The sequence below is a fragment of the Bos indicus x Bos taurus genome, chromosome 2, assembly GCF_003369695.1.
Source record: "Bos indicus x Bos taurus breed Angus x Brahman F1 hybrid chromosome 2, Bos_hybrid_MaternalHap_v2.0, whole genome shotgun sequence".
NCBI lineage: Eukaryota > Metazoa > Chordata > Mammalia > Artiodactyla > Bovidae > Bos > Bos indicus x Bos taurus.
In genome coordinates this window covers 29,892,144-29,915,487 of record NC_040077.1, presented here as the reverse complement: position 1 = coordinate 29,915,487, position 23,344 = coordinate 29,892,144, and the positions used below count along the sequence as shown (strand labels likewise).

Here is a 23,344-nt window from a genome sequence, read left to right as displayed (position 1 = left end):
TTCATTGAAAATGTGTTTCTGTAATATCTCTTATATACTAGACTCAAATTAGAGTTGTGAATTTGAAAAGTTATGAATATCTCTAAGTTATTATATAAGTATTCTCATTGGTATTTTATAGGATTAAAATAGCCTTTGTAAAGTTTGATCTCAGTAAAATAGCACCTACAGTCTGAAATAGTTTAGCATTAATACTTTCCACAGAGGCTTTGCTGCTGCTGCTGCTGCTGCTGCTGCTAAGTCACTTCAGTCGTGTCTGACTCTGTGCGACTCCATAAACGGTAGCCCACCAGGCTCCACCGTCCCTGGGATTTTCCAGGCAAGAACACTGGAGTGGGTTGCCATTTCCGTCTCCAATGCATGAAAGTCAAAAGTGAAGGTGAAGTCGCTCAGTCGTGTCCAACTCTTAGCAACCCTATGGACTGCAGCCCACCAGGCTCCTCGGTCCATGGGATTTTCCAGGCAAGAGTATTGGAGTAGGGTGCCATTGCCTTCTCCAGATGAGACCCTTAAATGCCTTTAATAGGGATACTTCTAAAGGAAACTCCATGTGTTTTGCTTATAGTACTAATTTGAGCAAACACAAATTTCCATTAATCGGGTATCACACTTATTTGCTTCTCTCAAAAAATGGCAGTGCTTTACAGCATAACACACACATAAACATTCTAAATTACTATTAGTAGCATAAGTATGGAAACAGAAGCCTAGTCAAAGAGCCATGACTAAATCAGCATGGAATGGAGTCTTCTGACAGTTTATTCATCAATCCCAAGTAAGCATTAGGCTTTAAGACCGAGGCCAAAACATTAACAAATGGATGTTAAGTGAGGTCTCAATTTTTCTCTTACCATCGGTAAAACAGGCCTCTGGCTCATCTGAATTTACAGGCTCAGCCTCTGCCTCTTCTCCTTCTCCAGGCACAGGGTTATCAACTGTGCTGCACTCTGAGGAACTTGATTGGTTCAGCCTCTAAAAAGAAATCACCACCCCACCAGAGAGTTCATTTAGGGTTCAATTCAAATCTCTTGTTAAAAACCATATTTGATCATCAGAGTCATGCAAAGTGTTATGAAAAAAAAGATTAACAATACGATGGCCATAAAAACATATAAACATACACTGAGGTCAGGTCACCTTACAATGCATCTATGCTTGATCTTTCTATCTACACATCCTGTGCAAAATACATTTCATTATTTTTAGTATGTCAACAATTATTAGGACAGAATTAGCCTGAAGGTACAATTTTTATGTAAACTATAACATTTGCAAAGTATTGACCACACCTTTGTTTTATGTTTAATATAAGTTTATATATACAACTAATTACTATTTTAGAACAACTAAGACCCTAACAGCAATAATATACAAATGCCAAATTGCCAACACCTGATAACGGAAAGGTCTGATCTGACAATTGGCAGAAAAAGCTTGTTGATACTTAAAATTTAAAAAAATAATAAAATTAGTGTAAAATGAAATCCAAACATATTTTTTCTATCATTGCTTGGGTTTAAGAATATGTATCAGGATGATATAGATAGAAGGCCTTTCATCAAAACAAACAAAAAAGTCAAATACTGTATCAGAATCAGAATGTCAACGTCTATAGCAATTATTCATCATCACCTATCTTAGTGATGGAATTTCAGGATAGAGTAGAAGAGATCATAACTAGTATTTATAATGTCGAGAGATACTGGCTACTAAAGCGCGCACCACATGCAAAGTCTGAAACAAAGATTCCATGAACTTGAACACGGCAGACCAACACATGAGAGGAATGAACTCATTGTCATTATGATCATGAAACTGATCATAACACAAACAGGCTTTTTCCCACCCAGGACTTTGTGATCAAACAGGATGTTTACGCACACACAGATACACAGAAAGTTTTCGAAAAAATACATACAGCAACTGTAGCAAAACTCTGTCAGACTTTCCTAAAATTATTTTATAATGGAGCAGCACATCAATGGAAGAGTTCAATTTTCATTCTCATTTGCTAAATGACATGTGATTATTGGAAACCTCTAGTTATTACAGCATGTAGTCTCTTATTAAGATTACAGCTTTACTTGTTTTTTTTAAAAGAATAATTCCCAAAAAAATGCAAGTTTTAAAAAGGAGAAAATTCTTATTTCATTTAGATTTATTCTTCAGTCTCCTGAATTGCATTAAGATCACAGGCCCAGCCTAGACTATTAACTTTTAGTGAATGACTTGGAAGCTAAAAGTGTGCTTTATGGGTACCACATTATGTTCTCAACACTATTATTACCACACAGTATTCAACATCAGTAAAAAAAAGGCATTGATAAAGTAATGAGCATAAGCAATGAAGTAAGGAAAGCTATTTGTATAACTGAAGTAAAGAACTATGAATACTCTATTAAAATTAATACTTCTAATCTATATTAGCATAGAAGTATTTTTCCCACAATGTCAAAGATTTTAAAAATATTATGAATTAACAATATCAATATAAAATTTCATTTAAGAAGTAGGTTATTTAAACTGATTGTATTCATCTAAAATTACTTTAAAGCAAATACAAATTAATTATAAGACTGGATATTCCGTAAGACTTAAGGTTTTAAAATATTTATTACTCCTGGAAACAATGGGGAAATTTGTAATTACTAATATGTCCTATTGTGCCAACTACCACAAAAACCAATTTTAAGTACCATATCCAAAGACTACAATTATTTGATACCCTCAATTTTGACCTTTAGGGACATGAAAGATAAGACACTTTGATTCTGTGGAGCTAAAATCAAATACTGCCATCCTGAAAAAAAGTTACTGGCTTGGATTTGAGGCAAAGCAGTGGGTGAAACAGTTGATAGAATAAAAAACTCCTTACTGTCCTTAGCCAAAACATTGACCACTTGGATATAATTATAATGATTTTCTCTCACCTGGTAATAACTTCTAAATAAAATGACTAAAATTCGCAGAGCTGTAACATGGGTTAAATTAATGAAAGCATCCCACTCTTCAAAAGAGCATTAACAAAGCAGATTAATGCCAAGTTAATTTATAAGTAAAAACTAAGATGATTTTACGAAGCATATCTTGCCATTGAAATGTACCCCCCATAAGTTTTATGGCAATTTTTTTTGTCAATGAAATTCAGAGTTTGACTTAGATTTTATATCATAAATGACAGTTATTCAAAATTATTCCTCACTGGAACATAAATTATCAAAATATTCAATATGTACTATAATTTGTATCACAAGTCAAATTCTTGTGGCTTTCAAATTCAATCTTTAGAATGTTTTTAGGAAATCAATGCTTTCCTGGGAATGTACTAAGTATTCACACAGTAGTAATTTCAGTACTGTATATACTTTCAAATATTTATGTGCATGTCCTAGCAATATAGATAGTTTAGTTTTAATCTATTCAGCTTTTAAATTTAATACTTACTAAAGCAGAAGTTTCTTTAACAGGGTAAATAGAAAGGCTTACATTTGTAACAAAGTTTTTCTCTTGAAGATAAATTTTTCAAATCTCATAGTAGGTGTTCTGATTTTAACTACTGACTGTTTTTTTATTCTTATTTAGTATACAGAGAAGATCAAGTCAATTATTTGTGTTATTTTAAATAATTATATGGTTATTTTCATTTCTATAAATTCAGTTATTTGCTATTTATTTAGCTTTCTTTCTTGTGATTTTGGAAATGGAAGAATAACTATACTATACTAAAAGCAGTAAAATAAATACTTCAGAATGAAAAATTTCTCCTTTGGTTTTATAAATAGGTCATTTTATAATTTCATGTTGATTTTATTTTTAGTAAAATATGAAATAAACTTTTTGCCTATTCTTTGCTTGTCAACAGAGAATCTTTCTTCTTTGGTGTTCTACACAGAAGTGGAAACAAGTGTAAAAATAGGATAATTTTTAGTAGAATCACTAGTATAGTATGACTGTAGGTACTTTCTAATTTTTTCCTTCTTTCCTAAATAAAGTCTATATACTTGCCTCAAAAATTTCAAATGTACAGTAGTATATGATGAAAAATACAAGTCTCCTTCACTCTCTCCCTGATTATGTCTCCTTTAGGTAATTATTATATTATACATGTGTTTTGGACATAGTTTTCTATATTCAGTGTGTATCCATAAAATAATAAAGTAGTTTTGTAACATTCTAATCTTGACTACAAACTTCTGTAGCTATTTCACTATTGAAAATATGATCAAAGTAAAGCTCAACTATTCTTTATGCATTTCCTTTTGATTGCCTTGAAGGTGTGCTTTTTACAAAACTGCATTTAAGAAGAGATTCTGTTAAATATAGGTGTCATATGAAAAACTGCCCTAGGTTGGTCATTTACAAATTTCTTACTGACATTTCCTGAAATAGACATTCACACTGTAAGCCTACTTCATGCTAGTATGGATGCTCATTAATGTTGGTCATATTTTATCTTGAGAAGTTTGAAGTAGGATTGTCTAATAACTTGATAGTCTAGCACTCAAAATCAAAAAACACTATCAACATAGAGCACTGAGGAAACACAGAAGTCAACAAAAGCCTTATTCAAAGAGGACGGCTGGTGTTGAAAATATCCCAAAGATGTCACATTTAAAGTACATATTATAAGGCTGTTTGCTTCACACAACAAAAGAAAGATATTCTTTGAACAGCACAGTCTAGAATAGTTATCTCACCTGAGCATCAAATCAGAGAAACACGAGGGACAGGAAGAAGGTTGAAAGAAGCAAATCAAAAGGAAGGGCTGGCCATAAAAGGACAAAAAACTATGGGAAGCATTAGTGATTAAAAAGCTCCACTGTACGTCAGTAAGCAAGGAAGACTTTATTAGATTCAAAGACTTGATTAGATCCAATATCACGCATCTTTTAACTTTACAGCCTCGTTTTACAATTTATACATATAGTGAAGTTTCTGAATCTACAGTGAGTAAAATGGTAAACTTTATAACAAAGGATCAAAGCACCTTTAGAGAAGAATTCTATAGATAGAATTCTATACTATGCTCTGTGTGACTAGAAGTCCAGTTTTCCAAGTTTACCATTCTATTACCGGATAACTTGAATTTAAAGCCAAAATATGCTTTCCTCTCTCTTGCAATTGAAAGGCCCCCCTTTTTCCCCCCACCTTCTACAGAAATGCAAACACTACTCTCTTCAGCACTTTTAAAACTAGAGATTACCTATGATATTACCATTTGTATGTTTGTTTTTATCTTGAGAGTAATGGTATTTATTTTCTTTACATGATTTAGCTTCTGGGCCCCATAAAGTCCCTCAAATCCTCTTCTGGTCTGTCTGGAATTCTGCTTTCTCTCAAGATTATATTTAAAACATAATGCTCCAAGGTAAAAAATGTACCAGATCAGTTAAGTTCAGTTTCCTAGCTCAGTTGTGTCTTTGCAACCAGACATCATTCATCAATGATACCAGATATCATTCATCAGTGGAATATTAAATATTTTTTCCTCTCTGTGGTCTAAATTTTCATTTTGCTTCCATTTAGGTTAGTACAAAATAGTTTATTTACTAGTTAAATTCTTTTCTCACATAGTTAAGTGTGGAGCCCTATATCAAGTTCACAGGCGTGGAGCCCTGTACCGAGGCCACAGGATAAAAATCTCTGGAACTGACCAAGCCCCAGAGCAATATTGGTCGGCCTATTCCTCAGTTGGAAAGGAGTCAGAGAGACTATCACCCATTTGGGCGGAAGCTACTGGGGCCCAGTGAGCAGTGGCGCTCACTGTGGAGAGTTACACTGGAGAGTAACCCTGGCCAGAATTCCTCAGCTGCTTCCACAGCCACTTGCCTGTTTGCAGAGGGTCCTTATGAGAAAGGAGAAGTGAGGAGGTAGGGGAAGAGACCCCAAGTCCAAGTACGGGCCACCAAAAATGTTGTGGTCTGTGTGCGGGTTGGAAAAGAATTTCCAGACATGAGACAGAATGAGCAGAGAATAAAGTTTATTAGAGTGAGAGACACCATTAGAACAGTGGGCTGGCTCAAGGGAGAGCCGAACCCTTTTGCAGGCTAGCAGCCACTTTTTATAGTCTCAAGACAGAGAAAATTCCTACTGGAATGGTGGCACTGGGTGATTGGTTAGGATACTATGGAGTGGATAATAGGGTGGGTATTTTACTTAATATGGGGTCAGGGAACTGGCCAGTTTAGATCCAGAGGCTCATGGAAACAGTTGCTATGGGGCTTGGTAGTTCCAGAGATTTTTATCCTGTGACCCTGGTACAGGGCTCCATACCTGTGACCTTGCATGGGGCTCCACATTAAGGGCAACTAAAACACCAGCACTGTCTAAAATAAAGGACAAGAAAACAGAGTTTTTCCTTTCCTAGTGTTTTGTTTATTGATATTAGAGAAGCTGCATAGGCTTTGGGGGAACAGCTGTTGTTCATTCAGCAGGAAACCCACTTAACAGTTCCATCTTATGATCAATTGGTTTATAGTTTTAGATAATGGAGAAATAATGAAGTAAAATCTCAGTCACCACCAGGAAACTCAAAGCAAACACTTTACTAAAAGTTCTTTGTTTTCTTAAAGTCTTGTACCTAGGGTAATTTCTGTCCAATACATGACAATTTATGCGACTGAAAGATACGATCTTGCATATAAAAGCAAACAAAAAAATGCAAGCAAGTTTGGTCATATAAGAAGATTGGACTGGTTTTAGACTTCCCAGCCAGATCCTACAGTTTCATCCACTTCTTTCTAATGGAAAATGGCATTCACCCTGGCATTCAAGGTCTTGAAAGGTAAAACAACAATTGGTATTCAGGGGCTTTGTGCTATTTGCAGAGAAGAGTATATAAATAGCTGGAATGCAGTGGGTCAAATCAGAAAGAATACCTTAAAAGTTTTGGGAACAAATATTTAAACAGTTCTACTTTTAAGGCCTGCTAGAATACTGCAAGTTGGTAAATAAGGATCGGGACATAGGCAAACATGACAGCAAAATGTGAGGTAAAAGCACGTACTCTGTGACTTAAGATTGCTACAAATTATCAATAATAAAAAAGAAATGACGAAGAACAAACTGCCTGTACCTCTGAATGATGAATACTATTTCCTAAAACTATCCACTTGTAAGGAGGAAGGACAAGGAATGACAATTCCAATAATACAACAATTACCATTTTTTAAAAATATATCCAGGCTTCTAATAATGCAAACACAGTGTAAAAATAGAATTTGGCACAGATAAAAATATATTTTTTCTGCCAAAGAAAATATTTCAAGTCATTCTTTGCAACTGAGCCTTTATCTAGAGAATGACCATTCCTTAATATGCACCTCATGTTCTCTAATATAGTTTGATAACAAGAAAAAAGTAATAATAATTTAGTAATTAAGCACACATACACACATACATGCATATATATGTGTGTATCTATATGTATTTCTAAAAATAGTTTTCTCAAAAATAGTGTTTTACCTATACATATATAGATGCTATTGCATATGTATGTATCTTTACTTAGGTTCTAGAAGGAGGACTGACTACACTTTGGAGCAAAATAGTTTTCTAAGACAATATTGCCTCTAAATCATCATCAATCTCAAATACAAAAATATGTCTTTTACTCAGGAATTCCTTTAAAATTAACTGCAAGTAAACTAGAACAAACTATATGCTTCTTTTTAAATTTGAAACTGAGCATTATTATTCCTAGAGTGTATGAACTTCAGGATAAAGTTTTGCTTTCATTATTGAAAACAGTAATAGAAACATTCTAACAATGACAAATAAATTAAAAATATGAACTCTATTAAGTATAAAAAAAAGCATGATTCCTATTAACATGGGTTTTTCCTTCCAGTTCAGTCATTCAACAAGCTATACTAAAATTAAAACAAGATATTATATCTGAGTAGCATATTTTTATATGTTAGACTTTAGTTATAGCAATTCATATTAATCTGTTTCTAATTTTAAGAAAGTGTTTCATGTCTTATTGACAGATTTAGTGTCCACTTCATAATATGTTCCACTTAAACTTTTTATCTTCTTGAGGCTACTCTGTGTATCTATCTCCTTATGAGATAATCACAGATATACACAGAAGATATCAAAATCTGCATAAGTTCAAGTCCCTTATATAAAAAGGTATAGTATTTACATATAGCCTATGTACATCCTTTATACTTTATATATCCCTTATAGTTTAAATCATATCTAAATTACTTATGATAGCTAATACAATGTGAATGCTATGTAAACAGTTGTAAATACAATGCAAATGCATGTAAATACTTGCTGGCATGCAGGTAAATCATGTTTTGCTATTTGGACTTTTCTGGAATATTTTTGATCCCTAGTTGATTGAATCTGCACATGCAGAAGCCATAGGTACAGAGCGCCAAATGTACATAATCAGAAACTTACTCTCATCAGTGTATAAAATTGATTCTGGAATCAAATTAATCATTTCAGACATTTATAACTCATTCATTCATAGGCCCAGTAAATTATTAATGATACACTTTACATATGATCAAATAAAAATCAAATGTTAATTACTGAATCAATAAGGGAATAAAGCCCTAGTTATCATTTTGCTTAAAACTATTTCAAAATATATGCAAAGTTTGGCTTAGAAGCTGGGTAACCCTGTCTCTGTCTTCAGGGTTCTACATGCGTCCTCAGAAACTGCACGAGCCTCAATTTCCTTAACCTGTGAATAAAAGACCAGCACTAGAATGGTCTTTTCTTGTTACAAGATTTTTATGTTTATACCTGAAATAATACTCCCACAAAATATTTCTTAATAAAATTTTAATTTACTGACTTTAATGTGACAATCTTAATTTTTCCCCCGAGATGTAATTGACATATGGCACTGTGTAAATTTAAGGTAAACAAGGTGATTAGATTACATGAATATACGGTGAAATGTTTACCATAATAAGGTTAGTTAACACATCCTTCACCTCACATAATCACCGTTTTTGTTGTTGTTGTTATGGTGAGAATATTAAAACTCTACTCTTATCTCAGTAAGCCTGACAAGTTAATATGATATATATCTATACATATACAGTTGACCCTTGAACATCATGGGGGTCAGGGCACAATCCTCCATGCAGTCTAACATCTGATTAAAACTTACAGTCAGCCCTCCACACTCACGGTTCCTCAGATCCTCTGTTCTGCAACTGTGGATTCAACCAACCATGGATCATGTAGTACTGTATTATTTACTATTGAAAAAAATCACTTTATAAGTCGAACCATGCAGTTCAAACCCCTGTTGTTCAAGGGTCAACCGTAAAGCTTAAATTAGGAGGGGAAGTTGATAGAGGTTTTTAAATTAAATGCTGCTTCAGTGGTTTCTGTTACATGCTATACCTTATTTTAATAATCTATCCAATAAAAATCTATAGCTCATGCACTTGAAATCACCTAAGGACATGAGAGATATATCTAGGGAGTCATCGAGAGAATAACAAAAATAGATAGAACTGCCCGTGACATGCTGTGATGTCAATTTATCTATGGCACAATTGTATGTTTCTACTTTCTTGCAATGGGTCAGGCAGAGAGATTTTGTAGCTGAACAGCATGCATGACACTGAAAAAAAATATCATATACATATGTATGAATTTTTTTTTAGGTAACCTGTGTAAAAGTGGTCACATATGTCTCTGCCTGGTTAAAAGCACAGAGCTGCATCCTTGATGGATCCAGTTTGTTTTTACCCCTGTGAGAAGTAAGAAAGTTAGGTACTGAGGTGTGGAAGTAGAGCATGATGGAACAGCTTAATCAACTGATTTAAGTGTTTAAAGTCACATACCTGTAAGTAGAAATTAGTTACATTTGACAATGCATGCTATATGCTAAACACATAGAAATATATTTGCTACAGAGTAATAGCACAGACTGTAAACAATGAACTAAACAGTTACATCATTCTGTTTTTTATGAGATGAATTAAATACTGTAATTTCTGAGGGCAACCTTTTGCATTCTGTTTGCTGTTCATAACAGACATTTTAAAGGAAGTCATCCTCAATTTTGGAGTGGGGTGAGAGTGCCAGTATATGGTTTTTGAAGCATACTGTAAAATTAGCATTGATGATTTAATTTTGACATTCAAACGACATTACATGAAAGGACTGTTTTCAAATTTATCAAAATATAACAATTAAGAAACATTGATTTAAAAACATCAGACCAAAATTTCATCATTTTTAGACACATGAACAAATTCAATAAAGCGGAAAAAATTTTAAACAGTTTAGAACCAATCTGCAAAAAGATGATCTAAGTGAAATCCTATAGGGGTATTCTGTTTTGTCTTTGTAAGAATCTATGCATAAAAGATAGGGATGTCAGCTCCCCCCAGAAGCATAATTGAATATTGCCAAATCAAATGAATTTCTGGAAAAATTAATATATTTTCTAAAATGGAATAATGAGAAGAAATCTAAACTGCCTGCAACTGCCTCTTAGCAGAAAAAAACTTTACAAAAATCTTAGGAGAGACAGACCTGACAAGAGTGTAATAAAACCACCACATAGTAAAAACACATAAAATATTCAACATAAACCACCATATAGTAAAAAACATAAAATATTCAACCTCGATGACTGCAAATATTTAAAATTTGTATCAAATCAATAAAAGGAAGCAATAACAAGTAAGCACACAAAGTTTCTCAAAACATGATGGCTTGCAGAAACTGAATACTGAATAGATGAATGGGTGGATGGATAAGTGATTAAGTGAATCAGATGAATAGCACGACTGTTTGTTCCTCTGCCTGGGGTTTCCACCCCTACCACATTCACACAAAAATATGATCTCCATTCTTTAATGTCTAGCTTAGGTGCCACTTCCTTTCATGTGCCTTCAATCTAATAGAATCCGTTACTCAACGCATCCTCATTGGACTGGCTTCTCATTTTCTCATGGAATGTGCTTTGTTCTGCTTTGTGTTATATTTTGAAAGTAGACTATAAGCTAATAAATTAGCACTAAGGAGGACTAGAAACTGAACATGAATCAGCAAATGCACAATACCATTGTAACAGAAAATCTGACCATGAATTGCGCATTACAGGGATATAACAGAGAATACATTCCTACTCATGCTTTTGCCTTTCCATGATATGTATTAGAGGTGGTTAAAGCCTGGAGTTCAAATTTAAAATGACTCTCAGAAACATCAGCAACTAACCTGCACTATTTCTTAATCCTTTAGCATTTTAGTTATCTGTGAATATAGATTAACATCACCCTCTTTCCCAGGTTGCTGTAAGGAGGAAAGTTATATAGCGTATATGAAAGTGGCTAATATATACATTCTCTCCTTGGTCTCTTTGGTGCTTGCTTTCATGTCCACTTGTCAAGTTATTCACTTGTCCTCTTCCTCCTGTGGTCCCTGTATTGCAGTGGATACTGTGGTTGCACTGCCCAGATCTGCCTTTCAAACAAGCTACTCATTCCTCCACCTTCTAGGAGTATTGGCAGCTGAAGGCTCACAGCTGAGTCCCTCTCTGGGAAATGAAATACAGAAGGGAGCTGCCTTACCCAAGGTCATACTCCCTTCCCTGGAAGAGTGGAGGGAGAACCTGTATCCAATGACTGATGGGTTCAGGGCACACAGGTCCTGAGCCTTGCTTTGATCTGGGATTACTCCAAAGGCTCATACATACCAGCGATGTCTATAGAACCAGCTGAACCCTCTGCTACAACTGCAGAGCATGTCAACTCCTCCCTCGGCCCAATCAACTAGCTTCCATCATTTCATACAGGCGTTAGGTGTTTAACCTGAAAACACTACTCACAGTTGGTTTCCCAGGGAACCTGACCTAAAATTTACATACAAAATTCCAAGCTGTCTACAACTCTGAGTTATCTTCTTAAAACCTCCAAATATCTACTGTTCACTATCACTTAGCTATCCTGTGAGTAGAATACAATTAAGATGTCCCCAAATTAAACTCTCTCTCCCCTACCCCCTTAATATTTCCCTCCTGCATATTTTTAACAGCATCAATATCCATCCAGTCGTCTAAGCCAAAACTCTTTTATTATGAATTACTTTGTATCTTCCAAAATATATGTTGAAGTTCTAATGCCTGTTACCTTTGAATATGAACTTACATGGAAAGAGGGTCTCTGCAGATGTAGCCAAGTTAAGATGAGGTCACTGAGGTGGGCCCTAATCCAATATAATTAGTGTCCTTATAAAAAGAAAAGACAGGAAGAATCCCATGTGACAAAAGAAGCAGAGATCAGAGTGATGCAGCTGCTAATCATGAAGGCTAAGGATGAAAGACCACCACCAGAAGCTAGGAAAAAGCAAGGGAGAATCCTTTTTAGAGCCCACTGAGAGAGCATAGCCCTGCTGACACATAAGTTTCAGACTTACAGCCTCTAGAACTATCAGAGAATACAGTTCTTGTTGTACAAAGCCCCGGGTCTCTGATACGCTGTTATGGCAGCCACAGAAAATGAATATGCCCTTTGAAACAGCTCATAATTCACATATCCAGACCTTGAGCCCTTATAGTTTAGCTTGGAAGTGTCTTTCACTTATCCCAAGTGTCACCATCACTCCCTGACCTTGAGCCTCCATCAAGTGTCCTTAGGACGGTTGCAACAACTTTCCATCCTCTCTGCTTCCTCACCTTTATTACACCCCCAAACTTCCTTTAAAAGTAGAAGTCTGCTAACAACAAAGAATAACACAAGACAAAGTTTTCCCTTTCTGTTAAATAAAAAGAAACCTACTTCAATCTCCAAATCACAGTAAGTCGTCACTCACTATCTGGCTCCAATCAACCTCAGTCACCTACTGCATCCTATGTGGCCATCCTCTCATGTATTTAATGCGTGTTTTTGTATCTGGATGCTTCCACACAGGCTGGGCCTTTTACATCTACCAGAAAGGTGTTTCTTTGTCCTTCTTCGTCTATGTCTCCCTCCATTCCTCCCCTTCTCTCCCTACTCTTTCTCTCACCTGATGAATTCTTTTTATCATAAAACATACTTCAACTGGCATCCCCATTGTGAAGTACTCCAATTTATTGTCAAGGTTAGTCACCCTATCCTTATCCTGCCTCAATATGTTTTCTAAAAAATCTGTTTTAATTATTTTTATATATATATTTATAATTCCTGATTTTTGTGGGTGTTTTAACTCAAAGGTAGGAACCTAGCTTTACTCTTTACCACTTACAACACTTTACAACACCATAGACCAAGAAGACTCTGAACCACATCTCCTGAGGAAATGAGTACACTGCTGACGTCTTTCTAGAATCCAGCAGGCATACGGCAACAAGCAGGTGCTTAGGAAATGGAAGTTGAAAAAATGAATAGCCACAGTTAATGGAATATTTACTCATGGATTCCTTTGCAATTTTTTCTCCCACAATAATCAAAGTGAATGAGGGCTTTAGGTGGCTTTCACTTCCTTTAAGAACATAAATTTTGCATAACTGTTTTTGCAATGTTTTAAATGACACTCCCTTGAAGGTGAGAAGTTTGATTAGGTAAATTTGAAAGTTTCATTGCTCTCTCTCCTTTCTCTAAGGACCTCTGCTAGCTCCATCACAACTTGGAGACAATGTTTCAAAACACTGAAAAACCACTGAGGAAAGCTAAGTATTTGCATTTGGGTAGAGGAAGAATGAATGGGGAGATCTTTCTGTGAGGATGTTTTCCTCTCTGCTGAGTACACAAGATGAACAAATTCACTTTAGCAAGCATTGATAATACATTCGTCAAAAGAGCATTAAAGAAGATTTAGGGTTTTAGATTCATAGCTACCAGCGTCTCTGAAACCTGTCAGAATTTATTCCAAAAACCACATGACTGTTATGTTTTAAAATATTTGGAGAAATAAAATGGATAAATTTAACGTTTTCCCCTGAAATTTACACACACATTCAAAATTAACATCACAAGTCTATAATTAACATCACAAGTCTATAAACTGGTTATTTTTCTTTCATCTTGAAAGCAAAAAAGGAAGTAATCTGTAATAACGGAAAACAAAAGGATGTCCCTTTAACCCTCTAAGAAAGAGCTCTCCATTAAAAAAAGCTTAGTAATTTAGTTTTTTACAACTTTCAATTTTGAGATTTGGCACGATTTAAAAACAGAAAAAAAAATTAAGCCAGATGCCAATCACATTGAATTATTGCACCTGGCTGAAAAAAAATTTTTTTTTTCTCTAAGCAACTATTAGCATAATGCCTGGAGCATAGTAGATCTCAATAAATATTTATTGAATGAATGGATGCATTTCATGCTTCATTTGAGGCTCATAATAGTGAAGCACTTCAATGCTAATGGTGAAAATCTGCAGTGTGTTAATGTTTGCTGAGGGCTGCACTGCACCCCAGGAGGAGATTGATTCTGAGGGTGGCCATCAGTTCAGCGTGTATTCCGAGAAGCAGTGACAGGAGCCTTATTCTCATGGGTCCCTAGAGATGACAGCATGTCTTTCTTGATTCTGAGACAGACTCATCCTCAGAGAAATGCTGGCGTTCTAATGCCAATTATTGCCTCAAAACTCTTAAGATATTTTACTCAACACCTTACTTGAACTCATCTCTGGTCATTTTCTGATAAGGTATTTGATGACAAAGTATTTTGCCTTCATTCTGGAGTGTATATATCTAACTGTCTATCAGAAGAAGAAAACTTGCCTGAGAGCTAATGCTAGAAGAGGGCAGAAAAAAGAAAAAAAGGATGTTAGGTCATAACAGACAGGGTGGATTTATTTTCCAGATGGGGAAGGGGAAAGTAGGAAAGGTCAGAGATTTTATTTCCCCCTGTTCAAAATGCAGATTCTTAAACAGACAAATGTAGAATATATCCCCAGCCCTTGAATAAAGAAAATGAATTTTCAGAAACCTGGATCAAGACAAGCCAGAGATGAATTAGGTTCATTTATGCCCACCAATCCATCACAGTGGTCACTGGGAGCACCTCGGCAAGGATTCTGAGTGCATCCAGACTTAGACAGAGAGCATTTGCAGGATGCAGCCCAGAACGGGCATTTGCAGCAAGCTCCTACATTTGTTTTTACACATAAAAATTTAACCTGTAGCAAATAGCTGCTTACAGTATGTACATGACTACTCAATTTCATACCTATGGCAATTGTTAATTGGGCACTTATTTTTCAGCAAGCACTTGTTTGTTTACCCAAATAAAGTAATCTTGATTATAATTCTATTTTGCATGTAAGTAAACTAGAAAAAAATAACCAGAGGATTTTGTAAATTGCTCAAACCATGGAGACAGTAAATATTAAGGCTAAGATCTAAGGCAAGAATTCTCTCTCCAGAGGCTGCCTTCTTCACCATACTCCAGGTAGTGCTTAAGACTTAAATAACCGACATTCAGTTGGGCAATATTTTCTATCGGATAATCATGATTTGCCTTTTTGGGAAAAGTTCATCAAGAATTATTTCAAAGATGAAAATATAGGAAAGATACAAAGGAGAGAATAAGCAATTAAAAAACTGGGAACTCAATGGGAGCTGAAGATTAGGGGAATTAGAGCAGAGAGCTTAGCCTGAAATGATGTAGAAACACTTCAGGTAAATAAGGAAATGTGAATTCCTTTTAGTGTTCTGAATTGAAAAATAAAACAAAGTCATAACTAGAAACATTTAAATCACAAGGCACTGGAGAGGAAGACTAGATGCAGGTTGTTACAGTTGGCAACTGCTTAATACTACATAACAAATTTCTTATAGATCTTGAAATTTCATTACTTCTCAAGTCCAGTATATAGTCAAGCAGGTTTGAATACACTCAGGATGACACACTTTTGAGATATGTCATGGAAAATGTCTTAAGGACAAAATTTCAAAGCCCATAATTTAAAATCTGAATTTCTAGAGGCTAATAATGATGATGAATACAATAATAAACATGATACCTAACATTTGTTTGCTGCTGCTGCTGCTAAGTTGCATCAGTCATGTCTGACTCTGTGCGACCCCGTAAACGGAAGCCCATCAGGCTCCTCTGTCCCTGGGATTCTCCAGGCAAGAATACTGGAGTGGGTTGCCATTTCCTTCTCCAATTTGTTTAGGGCTTACCAACTCAAATACTGTGCAAATGACTTAAAGAAACTAGTTTATGTATTTTAAATTATGACCTACAAGGTAGCCTCAAGCTCCCGAAAATGATGCCACGTATTTCCATTTCTATGAAGTAGAAAAAATGTACTTTTTCTCAAGTAGTTATGACTACAATGTCATAAAAAACTCAATGATAATTAAAAATATTAAGTTACCATCAAATGGTCTTTGGATAACACAGTTTAAGTGCACTAAATTTCATGCTTTTTAGGTTTAGGAAAGGTTTATGGGACAGGTGGCAGAGTAATTTTATGAATGGTTAAAATAGTCTATTTCAGTACCAAATAACTTACAGATGAAATCATTAATTATAGACAGTTGGATACGGCTGCTGCTGCTAAGTCACTTCAGTCGTGTCCGACTCTGTGCGACCCCATAGACAGCAGCCCGCCAGGCTCCCCTGTCCCTGGGATTCTCCAGGCAAGAACACTGGAGTGGGTTGCCATTTCCTTCTCCAATGCATGAAAGTGAAAAGTGAAAGTGAAGTCGATCAGTTGTGTCCAACTCTTAGCGACCCCATGGACTGCAGCCTACCAGGCTCCTCGTCCATGGGATTTTCCAGGCAAGAGTACTGGAGTGGGGTGCCATTGCCTTCTCCGAGTTGGATACTATGTCATCACAAACCTTCTCTGGATACCACAGGATATGTAAGTTCTTCAGAAGCATGGCTCAGTATCCCAGGGGAGACAAACTGGGTATGAACCCCATTAGGAATGTGAGTTTTATCCCTGAAAGGGACAAAGACAGGAGAATAAAGGCAGACTTATGCACATCAAGACTGGGACTTGATTTTGCTCTGCCCTGAACGAGTTTCATAACTGTAGATAAAGTTGCTTTCTCTTACTGGCTTTCTGAATTAGAAAATGAGGTGCTATATGGGACAGGTCTATTAGATTCCCTTTAAAATGTTATAATTCAACATACTAAGAATATGATATTTGCCAGCGACTTAAGGAGATCCATGTAAGGATAGCCACAAGCTTTGAGCAAAGAAAAAATGACCAGGTAAGAAATTATTCCTCTCAAATGTGAAAGTTGCTCAGTCATGTCCGACTCTTTGCGACCCCAAGGACTGTATAGTCCATGGAATTCTCTAGGCCAGAATACTGGAGTGGGTAGCCTTTCCCTTCTCTAGGGGATCTTCCCAACTGAGGGATCGAACCCAGGTCTCCCGCACTACAGGCAGATTCTTTACCAGCTGAGCCACAAGGGAAGCCCAAGCTACCACAGTGCTTTAACACCCAGAATCTAAGCTTATTCAGAAAGTCTGCTAGGCAGTTAGGGTTTTACAACTCTAAACTTTGTAGGCAGAAAAATGGGTAATTGAATTTGTTTTTCTTTTCACATGAGTCTAGACCCAGATTACTGCTTCTGCACAGGGTATGAGGAATCGAATTTTCTACTTTCAAACCAAAACAACTATACCTTCTGAATCTTTGGAGTTATTAACCTCTTCCACGCAAAGATTTTTAAAATAAAAAATAAAATATTTTATTCCTTACTTTGTGATCTTGGAGATAATTTCTTTGGCTACTTAAAACATATATTCATAATTTATTAATCATATATTTATTTAGTGAATAAGTATTGAGCATTTACTATGTACCTAGTATTGGTTACATGGCCAATGCACATGTGCACACATACACACAGAGCTGTGTATCTTTTTCCAAAATCCACTCTAAATTTAAGAAGGATAGGTCTTAATATGTGTGTGTGTGTGTGCTCCTTCACTCAGTCATGTCTGACTCTTTGTGACCCCAAGGACTGTAGCCTGCCAGGTTCCTCTGTCCATGGAATACTCCAGGCAAGAATACTGGAGTGGATTGTCATTTCCTACTCCAGCGGTTCTTCCCAATGCAGGGACTGAACCCACATCTCTTGGGTCTCCTGCACTGGCAGGTGGATTCTTCACTTTCCCACTGTGCCACCTGGGAAACCCAGATCTTAATATAGGGCCAAGCAGATAGAAGATGTTTGGGAAATACGTGTCAAATATTTTCAGATGTGACCTAAAGAGAGGAAAAATATTGTAAAATGGTATCTTAAAACTTTAGAGAGATGCCATAAAAATCCTGTCATAAAGCTCACTTATGATTATATTCTATATTAATAAAAATGCAGCTCAATAATACTTTGAATATATGCCCCTGGAGGTGGGGAAGGAGGATACAAAAAAGTTGTAATGAAGCTTCCTGTTCTCAATGAGTTTATAGTACCATTTGATGCATATAATAATTTTTTAAGAATATAAAATATAATGCTAAATAATCAGTACAACTTCTGAGCACTGTGAATACTGTTCTAAGCATTTTACATGTGCAATTCATTTAACCGTCACCTAGCTCTTAATAAGGGCTAATAATTTTATATACAAGGAAACTGAGGGCTGTGTCTTAAAGGGCATACTCAGGATTTTGACTGAAGAAGGAGACCCCAAGCAAAATCACGCAGGTTGTGAGTTGTATGTGGCCCAGAAGAAAACTGGCTTGGTTCAGGGGTAGGAGCCCCAGGGTGACACAGCCAGTCAGTTGGTTGTGAGGGCATGATATGAAGGCTTTTACCTACAGTGTACAATTCAAATCTATCTTGGGGATCAAGGATACTTCAAAGGAGTGATGTGATTAGGATTGGACCTGAGTAAAATTAATCAAACAGATGGATTAGAGTAGATGGAAAATGTAGGCAGAGATATGGGTGGGGACACCATGTGGAAATGGCTTAGCCAAGCAGAGGGCAAAGGTAAAGGTGATGGAGAAGAGCTGTGGGTTCAACAGACACGATTAAAGCAGACTGCGTGTGACTTTACCGTTGATGACAAACGGAATAAAGGAAAGGAAGACTTACATATTCCCGAACTTTCAAATCTAGCTAAATAAGATTGTATCAGTTATTAAGAACCAGTAGGTAAAACCTTACCACGTGCACCTTCAGGAAGTTACTGTACAAATTCACAAAGTACCTATTAGTATGCATATTAGAAAAGAATTCATGACAGCAAAAATCTGAAATTTTAACTCATAATAAATAACATTAAACAATATATGTAAAAAACAATCTTACCCCTTTGCTGTATTCGCTATCTGAATCACTGCTAAGTTCCTCAGTGTTCATAATTTCCAAATCAGATTCCCCAGGTGCAATTGGTACTGTCACTGTGAGGCTGGGATTATGAATAAATGACTGACCATCACTTTCTTCCATTAAGTATTTGTCCATGCTGTTTCCAAAACCACTGGTTTTATCTTTTTCTTTGTGGAATTTGTGATCCTTGCTCATTTCAGCAAGTGTGCGGTTAGAGATGTAGTTTTCCTTTTTACAATTTAGATCTTCTGTTTGTCTAATCTCTTTGGAAATCTTTGGCTTTTTGGAAAATGCTTTTAGAACAAACTCCCGTAAGGTTTGTTTCACGTAATTTATTCCCTTCTTAATTCTGGCCACTGCAATCTGGAGGTTGTTTGCATCAGTGTCTTCTTCAATGGCTGTAAGATTGTCTGAACTAAATGAGCTCAGTAATAAAGCAAGAAATAGGTTGAGGACCTATGTCAGGAGGAGAATAGGGTTGGAGAAACAGGGAGATGGGAAATAAAAAAGAACATAAATACAGTTTTCTGAAATATAGGCCAAAATCCAAACCAGCAATGAAGAGCTCTATACATCTTCATCCATAGATAAGAACACAGGATGGGGCAGCAGAGGAGAAGCTAGAGTTCTCATCATCTCCCATGTGTGAGCCTCTGTGAACGCTGGAGCAGAGGTCAGCCCGACCCTTAAAGGGCCAGCATGAGGAGCAAAGAGAATGCTCCCTCACCATTACCGTGATGTCATTCCTAAACTCATTTCTACAGCAGAAAACCTGTGTCCAAATTCCCTTTTATGCACCTAAAATGCCCTCTTGACATTTGCCTTTACTTAATATTTGTTACCTGTGAGAAACAAGTAGAACAAGAAAATTGTGACTAGTGTCTGTTGTGCTGAAGGTAACTTAAGCCAAGATCTGCGTTTACTTTTCCCAGAAGATAAACTTCACTTATTGCAATAAGTGGAACATATAATGCTTTCAGAGTTCCTGTAATAAAATATTCTGTCCAAGAATTGTGCCAACTTGCAACTTAATGAGACTTTTAAAGCAAAGAAAAAGATCTGCCCATTGAACCCAATTCAAATGAGATAATGGCATTATGATTGGGTGGCTTTACTGTCAATCATTTTGGCCCTGGAAAATATTATAAAACAGGTCAGGATAACTCCTGTCCTTGAAGCACAATTTTGTGTGCAAAACCATTTCTGTTTTCCTCCTAGAGGTAAGGGTACAAGTAAACTGAATATTATTTTTAAAAAAATTCTCACAGAGGGCTCAAAATATGTAAATTATATTTTTAAAATATTTTATATAAAAAAAGATAACTGAAAAACCCTTTCGTGTAAGTCTTTTCATGGCCAGAAACATCTACTTCACATTTAAACAATCAAAATTATACCAAACTGAGGAAAAAGGACTCACCACTAATTTTGGTCACATCTAGAATAATTTCTCAGAAATGTAAGTAGAAAAGCATAAGTAAAAAAATGTCTGTGTTAATATATCAGGCTTAAGAGAAGAATCTGAGATGGAGGGGAGAGAAAATCACAGAAATCAATTTGATGAATCATTAAGAAATTTTGAGACTATTTTCCTGTTGGTCTTCATTGTCAATAAAAAAGTATTTTTTGCTATAAAATATATGTTCGTTGATGTGTGTGTGTTCTAATAAGAATGGTGATGACAAACCAAGGGCTCATTTTCCCTTTAGTTTTCTTAATCATTGCAAATATTAATAGTTTTTTTCCCTTCAAATTTGTAATTAGATTTAGCTTTTCCAGCTTTATTGAGATATAATTATCATATTACATTGTATAAGTTTAAAGTGTACAACATGGTTTGATGAGCATATAGACAGCAAAATGATTACCACCATAGTGTCAAGGAACACCTCCATCATGTCTCATAATTACCACTATTTTTTTGCAGTGAGAACATTTACGTCTACTCTCTTACCAACTATCAAGCTGTCATGGGGGCTACAAGGATAAAAAAAAAAAAAATCTAGCAACTTGTTTTCAAGTCAATGGGAAGTGAAGGTCCTAATCATATGGCTGTTACCATATACAACCATACTTGATGACTGGCTGACCAACTACATCAAATGAACATGATGGCTTTGAAAACTGAAGTGAGCCACTGAAAAGCATTTTATTGCAATTTTCTCCTGCCTCTAAGCTTGAATATTCCCACCAACAGGTAGGTATAAGATAGAAGGAAACAGAAGGCATACAAGCTAAGAAAACAGTAATGGAGAAGCAGATCACTTGTAAAAGAGATGCTATAGAGTAGTGGTGGGCAAACTTTTTCTGTAAAAGGGCCAGGTGGTAAATTATTTAGGCTCTGTAGGACAGAGGATCTCTGTCTATGTAGAGTAAAACAGCTACAGACAACATGAAAATGAATAAGCATATCTGTTTTCAATAAATTTTGCTTATAGAAACTATAATTTGAATTTCATTTAATTTCCCTGTGCCAAAAAAATATTTTTCTTTATATTTTTAAACTACTTTAAAATGTAGAAAACATTTTAGCTTTGCAGGAATCATACAAAAACGGGCAGTGCGCAGGATTTGGCCCTTGGGCCATATAGTTTGCCGATACTTGTTATAGATGCTAGTCTTATATATGACTAACACAGCAGGACTAGGCCTTCCATTTGCCTTGTTCCATTATAAATTCATTTTGTTATTATTAATTTAATCATATTCTGTTTACCAGCATAGCTTCATGTTTGAATCAACATTTAAAAGATATGAAAACCATGGATTAATTCATATGACATTACTATCAAAATGAAAGAAGTAGAAAAATGAAAACTTTCCATTAAAATAAATATTGTGAAAGCTATAAATAAGCATTATCTGGCAGAGAAATTAAGACAATAACTCATTATCTTTTCTGTTCTTCACTGGATTAAAATAGTCAATATTCTATTACAATTAATGGCTTTAGACCTAATTAACCCTATAATTATAAAAATAAATGATCATATCATCATATAATAATTTTCTATGGAGAATTTTAAATGTATGAACAGGCGATTACATACCACCAGGTTTCCAATGACCATGACCATCATGTAAACAATAAGGCACATGGCTTGACCGGCGACCTCCATGCAGTCCCACATGGTCTCTATCCACTCTCCACACAGCACCCGGAACACAATCAGGAAGGAGTGGAAGAAGTCATTCATGTGCCAGCGTGGGAGTGTGCAGTCTTCATTGATCTTGCAAACACATTCTTTGTAGCTCTTACCAAAGAGCTGCATGCCAACCACAGCAAAAATGAAGACGATGATGGCCAACACCAAGGTTAGGTTTCCCAGAGCCCCCACTGAATTGCCAATGATCTTGATCAGCATGTTCAGTGTTGGCCAAGATTTTGCTAACTTGAAAACTCGGAGCTAAGAGTAAACACAAAACTTATTATCAGTTTTTATGAAAAAGTTCTCAATGTTTCCAGTCTTGAACTTTGTTTCAAAATTTAATTCTAAAATCTTATCATTATCTAGTTAAAATCAATTATTTTTACTATTAATTTTTAATCTACTGTCAATATTCCTATTATTTTGTTATATTTGCCACTATACAATTACTACACATATTTTGAAGAAACTGTAATTTTAGTTCAGGATAGTTATGGAAATCTCTTATCACAGTATCAGATATTATATCCTTTAGAATTGATTTAGAATTGATCATTTATCCTTAATTCTATTTTCTGATACTTTCACAATTTTTTTTCATGCTGACATAAGGAGAAAGTTCAATATATTAGAGGGAAAAGGATTAAAAAGTCATTTTTTTTTAATATTTTTGACATCAGACAGCAATTTTGAGGGGATAAACTTTATGAAATCCACAAAGTTATGAACATATTATAATGATTGAAATTCTATAAACCATAAGCTTCTTATTGTGATATAAATTACTGCCCTATCATTATACTAGCATGTAGAACTGAATACGTCTTCAAGATCCCAAAATTAAAACATTCAAATATTGTTGAGCTTTTAAGTGCATTTGCTACTGAAGGAACTTCATTTTACTAGCTACTGAGATCTAATCTTATATTTTGAATCACATCTCCAAAAGTTAAAAAAAAAATAGTAA

At 35.5% G+C, this 23,344-nt stretch overlaps 1 protein-coding gene and 1 long non-coding RNA gene across 6 annotated transcripts in view; one reads left to right on the top strand and one right to left on the bottom strand.

Annotated features, from left to right (window-relative positions):
• The window catches only part of LOC113903104 (sodium channel protein type 9 subunit alpha), a 165,505-nt gene that overhangs the window by 35,506 nt on the left and 106,655 nt on the right, over nucleotides 1-23,344 (bottom strand). For all 5 annotated transcript variants that reach the window (XM_027558765.1, XM_027558795.1, XM_027558790.1 and 2 more), the window contains exons 16-18: nucleotides 22,279-22,635; nucleotides 19,208-19,684; nucleotides 852-972 (exon numbers count right to left, since the gene is read on the bottom strand). In XM_027558765.1, the coding sequence (XP_027414566.1) occupies nucleotides 852-972; nucleotides 19,208-19,684; nucleotides 22,279-22,635 (955 nt within the window). The remainder of the gene's footprint in view (nucleotides 1-851; nucleotides 973-19,207; nucleotides 19,685-22,278; nucleotides 22,636-23,344) is intronic.
• The window catches only part of LOC113903127, a 73,735-nt gene that overhangs the window by 32,657 nt on the left and 17,734 nt on the right, over nucleotides 1-23,344 (top strand). The window lies entirely within an intron of this gene.